The sequence below is a fragment of the Daucus carota genome, chromosome 5 (assembly GCF_001625215.2).
Source record: "Daucus carota subsp. sativus chromosome 5, DH1 v3.0, whole genome shotgun sequence".
Classification (NCBI taxonomy): Eukaryota; Viridiplantae; Streptophyta; class Magnoliopsida; order Apiales; family Apiaceae; genus Daucus; species Daucus carota.
This window is the reverse complement of record NC_030385.2, coordinates 22454846-22469803: the sequence shown is the minus strand read 5'-3', so window position 1 is coordinate 22469803 and position 14958 is coordinate 22454846. Positions and strand designations below refer to the sequence as shown.

General features: G+C 38.4%; 1 protein-coding gene across 1 annotated transcript; it reads left to right on the top strand.

Annotated features, from left to right (window-relative positions):
* Positions 1 to 696: 696 nt before the first annotated feature.
* On the top strand, positions 697 to 1686 carry LOC135152555 (uncharacterized). Its single transcript, XM_064092809.1, has 2 exons — positions 697 to 1562; positions 1652 to 1686. Exons 1-2 carry the CDS (start codon positions 701 to 703, stop codon positions 1666 to 1668), a joined length of 879 nt encoding a protein of 292 aa, XP_063948879.1. The 5' UTR covers positions 697 to 700; the 3' UTR covers positions 1669 to 1686.
* Positions 1687 to 14958: the final 13272 nt, after the last annotated feature.

The following is a 14958-nucleotide window of genomic DNA, read 5'->3' as shown; positions in this document are numbered from 1 at the left end:
TGAGAGGAAGATTCCGTCGGATTTGGGGTTTTTAAGTATAGCCGTTGTGCCAACACCTCAGGTCGGGTTTTCGACCAATCAAAGAGTATTGATTTGAAATATTTAATTCAAGGAAAAATTGAGGATCTCTTTATGACAGGATCATGGTCGTTTTAATAAAATCCCTAATTAAAATATCAAGTTAATCAGATGCCTTCCAATGATTAATACTCGTCAAGATCTAGATTGAAAGAAGTAGGTTTGCCAAAGCAAAGTGCTTTAATCAATCATGGGAAGACGTGATAAGTAAATGTACTTAGTTATTGAATTATTGGGTTTAACTTAACTAAACCATCACAATAGGATTGTGGGTTTAGAGGCATGGAGTTTGGTGAGATTTATTACATAAATATGTGCAAAGGGTTGCTCCACCAAACTATCCAAGAGTTATATTTGATATAATTGTCAAATGTTGTCTACCTAAATAGTCATGTTTTGAGGGTATTAGCCCATGCTAACTTAAAACATGGATGAAATATGGATCTTGGCTCACTAGAAAGATTTGCAGAAATGCTTTCGGAATTAATAGTTAGGGCTATTGATTTGAACAAAATAGTGGGAGATATATATTTTGAATATATATTTATAATCACTTGAACATAATTTAATAAACATCTGTAAACTAATTTATCTTATGTATTTGAAATATTGTAGATATCCAATGGCAAATAATTCAAACAACTTCTCTGTACGATCAGTCCTTGAGAAGGACAAGCTGACAGGAACCAACTTCCTTGACTGGCAAAGGAATTTGAGGATTGTCCTCAAACAAGAGCGCAAGCTCTATGTCATAGATATTCCTCGCCCTACACCTCTCGCTGAAGGATCAACCCGTGCTCAGCATACTGCTTATCAGAAGCATATCGATGATGACACGGATGTTCAATGTCTCATGTTAGCGACCATGAGTGCTGAACTTCAGAAACAACATGAGAATATGGATTCTTATGATATGATTGAGCACCTTAAGCGTATGTTTGAGGGACAGGCTCGTCAGGAGAGGTTTGATACTTTCAAATCTTTGAATGCTTGTAAGCAGGGTGAACGTGATCCGGTAGGACCGCATGTTCTGAAGATGATAGGGTATATTGATTATCTTGAAAAATTGGGTGCCCCGATTGGTCCGGAGCACCAAATTGATCTGATCTTGCAATCTCTAAACAATAACTATTCTCAGTTTGTAATGAATTACAATATGAATGAGATAAACAAGAACCCCGCCGAATTGTTGGCAATGTTGAAAACTGCTGAAACCAACATTCAGAAGGTGTCCCCTACTCCCATATTGATGGTGAATAAGGGGAAGGCCAAAGGAAAGGGTAAATGGAAAGGCAAGAAGAAGATGGGATCTAATTCTAATGCCAATCCGAAACCTGGTCCGACTAAGGCCTTGAAACCGAAAGGTGGTGTTCAGAAGGATGGTGATTGTCACTATTGCAAGAAACCAGGTCATTGGAAGAGGAACTGTCATGCTTATTTGGAGGATCTGAAGAAGAAGAAGGCTGCTGCCGCTTCTGATTCAGGTATTTATGTTATAGAAGTCAATTTGTCTACTTCAACATCTTGGGTATTAGATACTGGATGTGGTTCTCACATTTGTATTAATGTGCAGGAACTACAGGGAAGTAGGACATTGGCAAAGGGAGAAGTCGACCTACGAGTTGGCAATGGAGCAAAAGTTGCTGCTATAGCTGTAGGGACTTATCATTTATCGTTGCCCACTGGGCTTATTTTAGAACTTGAGAATTGTTTTTACGTGCCTGCAATTTGCAGAAACATTATTTCAGTTTCTTGTTTGGACAAGAAAGGTTTTGCCTTTTCAATTCAGAACAATAGTTGTTCCTTTTCTTTGAATAATGTTACCTATGGGGTTGCACGTTTATTTAACGGTTTATATGTTCTTGACTTGGATACTCCCATCTATAATGTGAATAATAAACGTCTTAAAACTGATGACTCAAATAAAACATACCTCTGGCACTGTCGTTTAGGCCATATAAATGAGAAGCGCATTTCCAAGTTACATAAGGATGGATACTTGGATAAGTTTGATTTTGAATCATACGAAGCATGCGAACCATGTCTCATTGGAAAACTGACTAAAGCACCTTTCACTGGACAAGGTGAAAGGGCCACTGAGAGATTGGAACTAATACATAGTGATGTATGTGGTCCAATGCGAACTATGGCAAGAGGTGGCTTTTACTACTTCATAAAATTTACTGATGATTTCAGTAGATATGGATATGTGTATCTTATGAAGAATAAATCCGATTCTTTTGAAAAGTTCAAAGAGTACAAAGCTGAAGTAGAAAAGCAAACTACCAAAAGTATTAAGACTCTACGATCAGATCGTGGAGGTGAATACTTAAGCCAAGAATTTAAGAATTTCTTAAAAGAGTGTGGTATTGTATCACAACTTACTCCTCCTGGAACACCACAATGGAATGGAGTTTCCGAGAGGAGAAATCGTACCTTGTTGGACATGGTGCGATCAATGATGAGTCATGCAGATCTTCCAATTAGTTTTTGGGGCTATGCCCTAGAGACGGCTGCCTATACACTTAACCGAGTTCCTACTAAAACGGTCCAGAACACTCCATATGAGATATGGACTGAGAAACGTCATAACATGTCATTTATGAAAATTTGGGGATGTGAGGCGTTTGTGAAACGTCAAAATTCTGACAAGCTAGGACCTAAGTCTGATAAATGTAATTTTGTGGGATACCCAATTGAAACAAGAGGTTATTCATTCTATAATCCTTCTGAGAACAAAGTGTTTGTTGCTCGAACCGCTGTGTTCCTTGAAAGAGAGATGCTTTCTAAGAAAAACAGTGGGAGGATAATAGATCTCGATGAAGTTCGAGAACCACATGATAACATTGAACCAGAGCAGGAACCTGAGCAGGATGTACATCAAAATATTGAGAGTAATCCTGTTCCGGAAACACAGGTTGTTCGTAGATCTAGTGGGGTTCGCCATGAGCCAGAGAGATATTATGGTTTTCTCTTGACTCAAACTGGTGATGTGATGCTTATGGATAATGATGAGCCTCTAACCTACAAAGATGCTAAGAACACTCCAGATTTCCAAGAGATGGCTTGATGCCATGAAATCTGAGATGGATTCCATGTATGAAAACCAAGTATGGACTTTGGTTGATTTACCCGAGGGAGTTAAACCTATTGAGTGTAAATGGGTTTTCAAAAAGAAAACCGACATGGATGGAAATGTTCAGACCTATAAGGCACGACTAGTTGCAAAAGGTTTTAGACAAATTCATGGTATTGACTATGATGAAACCTTCTCACCAGTTGCTATGGTCAAATCCATCAGGATTTTGCTTGCAATAGCTGCTTACTATGACTATGAAATCTGGCAGATGGATTTCAAAACCGCCTTCTTGAATGGAAGCCTAGAAGAGGATGTGTATATGACACAACCTGAAGGTTTTGTCGATCCGAGATTTCCCAAAATGGTTTGTAAGTTGCGACGATCTATATACGGATTGAAGCAAGCCTCAAGGAGATGGAATATTCGTTTTGATGAAACAGTCAAAGAGTTTGGCTTCATTCAAAATGAAGATGAGCCTTGTGTTTACAAGAAAGTGAGTGGGAGCCATGTGGCATTCCTAGTGCTATATGTGGATGACATATTACTAATGGGGAATGACATACCTTCTTTACAGGCTGTTAAGACTTGGTTGAGCAAAAATTTCTCGATGAAAGACTTGGGCGATGCGACCTATATATTAGGGATCAGGATCTATAGAGATAGACCAAGAAGACTAATCGGCCTAAGTCAGAGTACATACATTGATAAGGTATTGCATCGATTTGGGATGCAAGAGGGCCAAAAGAGGATATGTCCCAATGTCTCACGGGATATTGATCTCGAAAGAAAACAGTCCGAAATCATTGGATGATAAGGACCGTATGAGCAAAGTTCCATATGCTTCGGCAATTGGTTCCATAATGTATGCAATGATATGTACTCGTCCTGATGTCTCGTATGCCTTGAGCATGACGAGTAGATACCAGTCTAATCCAGGTGAAGGTCACTGGACGGCAGTCAAGAATATTCTTAAGTACCTAAAGAGGACTAAAGATCAATTCTTGGTATATGGAGGAGAAGAGAAACTAGTTGTAAAAGGTTACACAGATGCTAGTTTCCAAACAGACAAAGATGATTCGATCTCTCAGTCTGGCTTTGTATTTTGTCTAAATGGAGGTGCTGTTAGTTGGAAAAGTTCAAAGCAAGAGACGGTTGCCGATTCTACAATAGAGGCTGAGTATATAGCTGCTTGTGAAGCAGCCATGGAAGCTGTTTGGATCAGGAAATTTCTTACAGGACTTGATGTGGTTCCTTCAGTATCAGATCCGATAGATTTGTACTGTGACAATAATGGAGCCATTTCACAGGCTAAGGAACCCCGATCTCATTCCCGCACTAAGCATATACTCAGACGATACCACCAGCTCCGAGAGATTAATACTCGAGGGGATATACATATATGTAAAGTGCATACAGATGATAACATTGCAGATCCACTGACCAAGGCTTTGTCGCAGCAGAACCACGAAGGTCATACTAGTTCCATGGGTATTAGATACATCAGAGATTGGCTCTAGTACAAGTGGGAGATTGTTAGTATTGGTGTCCTAGAGACAATACTATTGTGTTCTATTGTAGACATTTATGGATTATGTTATATTGATTATTGAATAAATATTTATTATATCTTTATTTACTGCGTAATAAATTGAAAGCATAATAAATGTCCTTGGAATATTATATGTAATTCTATATCTCTAAGTACGTGACTTAGAAATGAGATTATGAGAATAATATCAATATTCCTAAATGTCCCTAGTCGAGTATTATTGTTAAGGGACAATAATGATGCATTAAGACTAGTATGTTTGTTGACTGATGATCACATCTCATTATTGATCATAGGTATAGTGATGCTAAAGTCAAGAACATAAGTGCATGTATCGACACATGGCACTGGAATGACCCACCGTGAGATTTTACATGTTAATAAGTGTCATTGGAAATTCTCACTGTGATAATGATGTAATGATCCTCTGACTTGATATCATTATATTTCTATATGAGAATTAATATACTTTGGTTGCACTAAAAGTTACCTTTGACCGGGTGATGATGAAATGTACATTGGGTATATTATGAATCGTATGAGAAATATGAATGATCTAGAAAGGATTTAACCCTCCTATTTTAGGAGTGATATTATTGGCCTCTTGATTGAGTGAGACTATAAAATGCATGGCCGTGCTCAAATATTGATTTGTTTAATAGTCTACTCATTGATCAAGGAAATTCGGATTAGACGATGAAGAGGATGACACAATACATGCCTTGAGTCTGATCTATAATATAAGGTTAAAGGGATTATATTACATTGTACATTATTCACAAAAGGTTTAATTGAATCACCAATTATTATTATTACTTGGGTAGCAATGATGTATTACTAGATGCCGCTCATTGTTTATAATTTTATTATTGGATATTAAAATTATTGCCAACGTAATAATAACCCAAAGGGTCACACACTTTGAACGTTTAAAGGAGTTTTAATTTAAATTCTGAATTTAAATTAAATGATTAAGTTCGAAATAAATTATTTAATTGAGCCGGTCTTAATTAAGTAATTAGAATTTCGAATTTAATATTAAAACCGAAATCGGATTAGGTTTGGAGAAGCCCAAATCCGATTAGGGTTTGGCCCTTCTATCTCTCTTCCCTATAAATACATAATGATGTATTGTTTTAGGGTTAAGTAACATAAAATTCGTTTTATTAAAACCCTAGCAGCTCTACATCAAGAGAGAGGCTAGAGAGAGAGAGAGAGGCTGCATTCGGCTAGTACCGGCTCCGGTGATCTTTGGCGATCAGACGTTCGTGTGGACTGCTTAGAGATGCGATCCTTAGACCGAGGGCTGCGTGGTGATTGCTTGTTCCGGACCTCCATCTTTCGCTAAAGTAAAGCTTCAACAAGGTATTATTTCGTATCTCCATGATCAGCCATACTTTATAGATGGATCCTCGGGTTAGGGTTTCGGATTTTTTATTTTACGTCGATTATCCGCTGCGTTTGTTGCCCCGAAACCCAACAAAACGCGGCAAGACAATTCGATTAATTGTCTTTCCGTGTTTTTAATACCATTTTCCTTTATTTTGTTTTATTTTTGAATGCGGCAAGACAATCCTGATTATTGTCTTACCGTTTTTCCTTTATTTTTATTATATTTTTACACGGCAAGACAATTACAATAATTGTCTTACCGTGTTTCTATTGGCTTCTCTTGTAAGCTACTCGGGACGGCAAGACAATCAAGTCGATTGTCTTACCGAGTTTTTGAAACGGCAAGACAATCGACAAGATTGTCTTACTGAGTTGAAGAACTCCCCAAGACAATATAAGCTATTGTCTTACCCGTTTTCACTTCATCTTCTACATTCAAACACACTGCCATTGACAAACTCGCACACACACCTCGATTTTTCAAGTTTTTCGCTTAAAACTTGCTGATTCTTGCTTGGTTTTTCAAGTTTTATGCTTAATAAACTTGCTGGTTTGGTTTTTATTCCTAAAACAAACGAAACGCTGCCGGATTTTCGACTCAAACCTCATTTTCGACCTTATTTGCTGTGATTTGTGGCTTATACGAACTGGTTTTTGATTGCTTGTGGGTGTTTAAACTGATTTGAGGACCATCGACCCTTGGCATTTTGATTTGGAAGTGTTGGATCAAAAACCCTCTTTCGGGTTCTTGTGTTCTTAGGGTTTTTCGAATTTAGTGAAGCTTTTGGAGGTGTTTTTGGACTGTTTGGAACACTTGCTTGGATTAATCTTGGATTTTACAACCTTTAAAGTTAATTGAATTTTAATTCGGAATTATTTAACATTTCGAATTATTAATTAATTAATTAATCGTTAAATTAATTATTACGTGAAATTTGCGAGACATTTGAGAATTATTATTTTATTTGAAAAATTCTCGCTTAATTCACCTTTTAATTAACAAAATGGTTGGGAAATTCAAAATCATGGAGACGAACTACAATGGATTTCAAGACCCTGAAGCCGTTGCTGCTCGGTTCAGACCCTGGGTCAAATTTGTGAACGAACAATGTCTGGCGAGTACTGCTATCACTGCCTCAGCTGAATTACAAATCCAGCCATTGTATGACTTCTACTCCACGGCTCTGAATACTACCCTTCTAGACAATCACAGGGTTACGGGAGATATAAGGGTAGGTGACGTGAATGGAAGAAGGACGATCACAATCTCTGCTGATGATGTGAATCGTGTTTTGGGTTTCCCCCGTGCTAATTTTGTTAATCCTCCTGAAGAACCTGAGTTGATGCAGTTCTTTGAGACTATTCAATATCAAGGGGAAATTCATTTGTCAAAGATGACGAAGGGAAAACTGAAGCCAGAATGGGAGATCTTCTTCGACACGCTTGCTAAGGTGTTCTCTCCCACTGACCGGAGAAATTTTCACAACATATCCAACATACTGCAGGTATTTGGAGTATGTATTGCTTTTAATCGTCAGATTGACTTTGGTACAACTATCCTGAAGGAGATTCTGAGGAAGATGGGACCACTTGGAAGTCGGAACGTGGAAACTAATGATAAAGTTGAATGCTTTTATCCACGATTCCTGATGTTGCTGTTAAATGATAAGATGACTGAAGCCGACAAGAACTTCTACTTCAATGCTGAGAGACTCAATGTCAAACAGACCAGTCTCAAGTTGATCAACAAACTGGCCAAAGGCAATAAGTACAACGGGGTTCCACTTATTGTTACCCCTTTCATGTCGGAAAGCTTTAATGCTCAACGTGTTCCATACCAAGTGCAAGTAGCTCAACCTCAACAACATCAACAACAACAACAGCAAGATCAGCAACTTCAACTTCAACTCCAACAACCACCTTAACCTCAAGTTCAACAACAACAATCACCAGATCAATCCCCTAACCAATCACCAGTTCAATCACCTATCCCCCAACGACAGTTTCCATCATATGAAGATGAGCCTCTACCTTTTGACTTCTTCGAAGCTCAACCATCTTCATCTGCACCCACACAACCTACTACTCAACCACAATACTCTCCACAAACACAATCAACCTCACAACCACACTACCATCAGATTCAGCTATCAATCCTGATCTTCAGGAATTCAGAGATAACTTACAGGTAGCTCAGGTACTTACTGACTTCTCATCTCACTTTAATGTTGATATATCTGATTATGGTTGTAACTTTGACTTGTTTTGCCAGCCTGCCAGCAATGAACCTGACAACACACAGGTTCATAACCCTGCTGATGATTCAATTCTACAAACTGTCTCTTCTCCAAACACTTCAACCAACACTACTTCAAAACCTGTTAAGAAGGTTGCCAGAAAGAGGAGTTTGAGTAGTTTAATGGATCAACCCGCAGCTCTGTCTTCTCAAAAGAAACAAAGAGTAGAAGCCTCGGAGACAACTGCAGCCACATCCTTGCCTTCCCAAAAGGGCTTGGACACTGATATGGCAATACAGTCTCTGGATTCATTCTCTCAACAGAATGAAGCCATTGAAGTTGACCGTCCAGCCACGGTATCCTGTACAGAGTCTAGCACTGCTCTAGCACTCACGCTAGTGCAAAATCAAGCCCATACACAGGTTACTACACTTTCTGAGAGCACAGTTTTTCAAAATCAAGTTACTATGCATGAAAACTTTGCTGATCACCCTTTCTTTCATGATCAGGAACTGCTTGGCAATGTGCAAGTAGATTTGCCGTCACTGGCTTCCGGAGGACAATTTGTTCCTCCACTACCTTTGAACCCATTTCAGGGAACATTGGTAGTATACACAGGTACAGCTGGAAGTGTGAATGAAACGAGTGATGTGAGGCAAACACCGAGCGATACACATGCACGTGAGGCTAGTGAAACAGCTTTGAGTGTACGTGAGGTGAGTGCACACACTAACCCAGCTCCATTTGAGGAACAAATTGCAAGGTTACAAGCTGAACTTGCCCGGATGATTGTGGAGAATGAAAGATTGAAAGGTGCACAACTGGTCACCTTAGAGAAGAAAGTAGAGGAGGAGCCATCCAGTTCTTACAGGGATGAGCTCAAGTCTGATATCCATTGTTTGACTGTCGAAATGAGATCCAACCATGAGCTCTACATGTCTAAATTTGATGAGATCGACAGCAAACTGGATCAACTTCTCAGAAACTCCAAGTCTGATGCTCCAACCTCCGGAGAGGATCCCTCAACTAAGGGGGAGAATAGAGACAAGGGAGGAGAAGACAAAGGAAACAGCTCAAATCAAAGTAACAAAGGGAACACAAACACCAACACTTCTGATTCTGCACTTGGCAGAGAATCTGAAAAGTCAAAAGGCAAGCAACCCATGCATCAACAGGAAGACAATTATGATGCCTTTCCTAAGGAAATGGATGATGATGATGTGTTTGATGCCACTTACTGCCAGAATCACGAAGATGGTGCATTTGATGAAGCATATGTGTTCCAGACTGAAGAGGAAGCTGTGGATCAAGAACATGAGGAGCTTGTGAGAAAGTTTAAGCAGGAGAATGAAGCTAGAAAGAGAAAGCTCAGGGACTTTCAAAAGCTTCTAGAGGACAAGCTCATTACAGAAGAGGAAATCAAGAAGGAAAAGCAAAAGATCTATGATGCTGCCTGTGTGCAGAAGAATCTTGATGTGAAGCATAAAGTTGGTAAGAGTTGGGACATTGCTCGCAGAATTTTCAATGGACCTCAGAGGGAACCCTTCGATGACAGGAAGTTCATGTCTCTTATCTATGATCTAAGGGAGATAAACCCTGATGAGGATTTATTCATGCATGCCTTTTCTCTGTAGTTGTGGTACATTACTGTTGCAGTCAGGAATCTGCTAGATCAATGGGAACTCATCATATACACAAGGAGAAACGGGACATTCAGACTCTCAGTTGAATTCTTAAAGTCATTTACAGTAACTGAGCTCTGGGTGCTTCGTAACAAAGTCAAGCGAAGCTCTAATTTGAATGAACTCCTTCGAGACAAGCTGATGGAACATGTTGATTTCAATAGCCCTCAGATTGTCAAGAATCCTTACTGTCTGAAGTTCATTAATGACGACGTCTTAAACACCTTGTATCTGAATGATGAGTCCTTTCCCAAGTACCCTGTGAACCAACTGATCCTTGCATCTACTCTCCTGAGAACCAAGGGATTCGCTTCGAAAGAGAAGGCTGATGCTGATAAAGTTATAGTTGACTACTGTCTTCGGAATGGTATTTCCAAATATACAAGGAAGATGAAGCAAGTCACAAAGACTCAGCCTGCTGACTTTCAGGAGGACCTTGTGGATTTGGAAGTTATGCACCAACTGGCTCTGGCTAATGAAAGGAAGAAACGTGGTGAAGCCACTACTGCTGCTCAGCCATCCAGGGAAGAACCTTCAACTCATATTCTTCATAGTTCTGATACTGAAGAAGGAGAAGTTGATCTGTAGATTAAGATAGGGTATTGTAATATATGTTCTAAATGAACACCCCTTTTGTAATCTACTTTTATGTTTGAATCTGATAAATGTTTAATGAATACCAGAAACTTTTGCTATTTATCTTTCAATGTTTAATCCTTTGTGTTATCAGTTAGTTGAGTTATCCCCTCGATAATTTGCATGTTATGTTAACAAACAAATAGGGGGAGATTGAAAGGCATATGTTAAGCCTATTTGTATTTAAGAGGAATCAACTCAACTCTGATAAGAAAGCAAGTAAATAGCAAGTACTGTTATCCATAATCCGTACGAAGAACGTCAAATGATTTATTGAAGATTTTATGTCAAAAGAATTTCAGGATGCTGCTGCAAACCACTGGAAGAAGTTCATTAATATGATCAAGCCTCAGTGTACAAATAATCTTTTGTAGCACGTCCAGAAGATCAGAAGGTATAAAGTTTCAATACTTTATTTATTCAGAAGATTCCATCATTGTGTCTACAAATGAAGAAGAACTAAGAAGACGAAGAATCGACGAACAAGTCACAGCTTAATTGTTTAAATGACAAGGAATATTTAATTGAGCTAGTTACAGATGAACCATACAGTACATTTGTGTATCAGCTCATCAGATTAAAGATTCTACGTCAAAAGAAAGTGGCTGTTCATTCAAGTCGAAGATCTTAATTGTTTACAGAAGACTGAAGACTCTGAAGAAGAAGAAAAGGGATAATTGATTATCTAATTATTTAATCCACTTCTCAAAATAATTATATATGATGTGTAATTTATTTATTAAATTAATTCTATCTCGAATTAATTTAATTTATGAATTTATGCATTTAATATAATTAAGTGGATGTTAATTGGTTAATTAATTAAAGGAATATAAGCATTTGTCTTGTTGGTTCAAAAGGAAAGACAATTACTATGATTGTCTTAAGAAATAACAAGGTAAGACAATCAAACAGATTGTCTTCCCGTGCCATTTCCTTCCTCCAACACACGGTAAGACAATCCCACAGATTGTCTTACCGTGCCATGCAATTGTCTTACCGTGTGGATGCCAAGACAAACCCACAGATTGTCTTACCGTGTGGCTTCCATGACAATCCATCTGATTGTCTTACCGTTTGGAGTGTAAGACAATCCTACAGATTGTCTTACCGTGCCTGATTGTCTTACCGTGTCCCTGAGATTTTCTTACCGCTTCTGATTGTCTTACTAAGCTATAGACAATGCTTATGATTGTCTTACCTTATGTTTTTCAGCAAGACAAAGTGCCAAATTGTCATAGCAACCACTAGATTGTCTTTGCCACCATTGTCTTGCCTAGTTCTTGAGATTTGCCTATAAATATGGTTCATTCTCATTCATTTGTAAGTGTTCAAAGTGCTTGTAAGCTTTCAAGTTGTGCTAAACTTGCTATTCGTTAAAACCACAGTTTACTGTGCTTTGATCATTCGGTTGTTTTGTTCCACTGAGTTAGAATACTTTCTGTCAAATTTATTCTACGAACTAGTGGACATTAAAACGAACCATATTAATTATATAACGACTTAAAACATTGTTATATTAATTAATCTTAATCTGATTAACAAGTTACATTCCAATCAGATTTATTCCGCCGTGATTATTTTTAGTGACGATTATATTCAACCCCCCCCCCTTCTACAATCATTCCAGGACCTAACACCCACCGTTCAGCAAGGAACACTTTGGCCTATGGAAGAGGCATATGTTATTGTTCCTCCGCACCGCCAACAGAAAATATATCGGGATATTAAACATGGGTGTTTCTACTCCAATGAAGCTGATAATAGCACACGAAGAGGATGGTGTGTTAATGCCTCATAAAACTATTCCGAAAGAACTTCATGAGTACACAGATGAAGAGAGTGAACAGATGAACTTAGATGACGCTCTTCAACTGATTTTGGTTGAATCTCTAGATCTAGTGATGTACAATGCTGTTGTAAATTGTACGAACGCCAAGCAAATCTGGGATACGTTAGAGATTATCAATGAAGGCTCAGAAGAAGTTAGGGAAAACAAGAAAGAGATACTGATGGCTCAGTATGAACAGTTTGGTTCCAATCCCGGAGAAGGGATTTCAGAAGTGTTTATCAGACTTAATAATTTGATAAATAATTTAAATCTGAATGGGAAATACTATGACAATAAAGAGGTCAACATGAAGTTTCTCTTAACACTTCCTGAACATTTGGAACATAGAATCACTGCAATCAGGGAAAGCAGAGATCTGAATGAGATTTCTCTTGAAAGACTCTACGGAGTTTTGAAAACTTATGAACTCGAGCAAGTTCAAAGTAAGCAGGGATATGGCTGGGGTAAAACACTGAACCATTCGAGAGCTCTAGTTGTTGAGTCACCTGTACCGGAAGAAAAGAAGGATGTTGTTGTTCCTTCTAAGACCACTCAGGAATTTGTTGTACCTGAGATGGGTTAGACTACTTCTTCCAGTGGTGACGAAGAGTTCTATACAATGGAAGAGCTTGAACAGTTACAAGATCAATCTCTATCACTGTTTGCCAAGAAGTTTGGAAACATGAGATTTAAGAAGAACCCCTCCTATAAGTACAAAACTACAGTCAACAGGTTTCAAAAAGGAGGTTACTCATCTTCTACAAGCAAAGGAGGATACAAGACTGGGATGGTGGATAGAAGCAAGTTCAAATGCTTCAACCGTGGTGAACCTGGACACTTTGCAACTGAATGCAAACAGCCCAAGGTTCAAGGAAAGAGAAAAGATTCGTACGATGAGCTGAAGCGGAAGTATGATGCATTGGTTAGAAAGCATCAGGGTACTTCTAGAGGTTAAAGCTTCAAGAGCAAGTCTTATCTAGCAGAAGGGAAAAGCTGGGATGATACAGATGGTGATGAGGAAGAGCAGATTGGGAATGTTGCTCTTATGGCTAATGCTGGATCATCTTCACCTCCTCCTGCTGGAAGCTTTCAGGTAGATCCTACATGCCCTAAACTTTTTATGCAATTAGGACTTGAAAGAGATGATGCTATTAAAAAGTTGAAAGCTGCCAATCTTAAAATTGATGCGTTAGTCTTAGATATTCATGCTTATAAGATGAATGAGATGAACGTATTGAATCCTAAAATTGAACAACTGAGTATGGATTTAGGATTACATTGTGCTAAAGTCAAAGTTCTAGAGAAAGGAGAGATTGCTTTAAGACTTCAGCTAGACGAAGAGAAAGTGAAATGTAAAGCCTTTAAGGATGCTTCCACTATAGTCAAAGAACTTAATAATAAACAAGAGATCAAGAGAACTGTTGGAATAGGTTTTGACTATAACAAATCTGTAGGTAAGGCTAGTAACATTACTCCCTTTAAGAAGAGTGCTGAGGAGAGAGGGATTCCTTTTGTTTTGAAAGATTCCCCTCAACCCTTGTTCAAATCCTCAAAAGCTGAACCTTTGTTAGAAACTCCTGTTGTCATTAGATATGAACTCAAACAGGAAGACCTTAAAATGAAATAGAGTAATGAGAAGAGAGATGAGATTCTGACATCACTGAAACCAATCAAAGTGAAAGGCAATGTTAGGTTGCCTAAAGCTGGTTTAGGTGTCAACTCTGAGAGAACTAAATTCAACAAGCCTAATAATTTTGTGAACAGTAAGAACAGAGATAATAGATGTCATTCTACTGAGAACTTTAAATCTGTTAACAATGTTAGAGTAGAATCTATTGATGTTCCTACTACTATGACTGATATGCCTGTTGCTCCTGTATTTGATGCATGTCATAAATGTTGTGGTGTTGATAATTGTATGCTTTGTGCTTTCAATACAATGTCTGCTTATTTTAGAAATTTGCATGTTAAAAATGAAAACACATCACCTAGACAACACACAAACAATAAGCATGCTAGATCAAAGACTGCTAGTCCTCCTCGTGTTAGGAAGGAGACTTATATTCCAAAGCCTAAAACAAAGGTTTATAAGGCTGTTGTTAAGGAAGTAAGTTCAGTCAAGAGTGAGCCAAGTATCAGTCCAAGAGGCTCTGTTGTATTACCTGATAGAAATCAATTCTTTAAGTTTGCTGGGCCCAATCAAATGTGGGTCCCAAAGAAGGTTTAATCAAGTTGTCTTTTGCAGGGTGCCAATGGAGTTGTTCGAGTTACTTGGGTGCTTGACAGTGGAGCGTCAATGCACATGACTGGCAATAGATCCCTGCTAGAAGACATAAGAGAAGGAGCTGGCCCAACAGTCAGTTTTGCTGATAATAGCAAAGGTCGTACTGTGGGATATGGCAAGTACAAAATTGGAAGGATCATCATAGAAGATATTGCTATAGTTGAAGGACTACAACATAATCTCCTGAGTG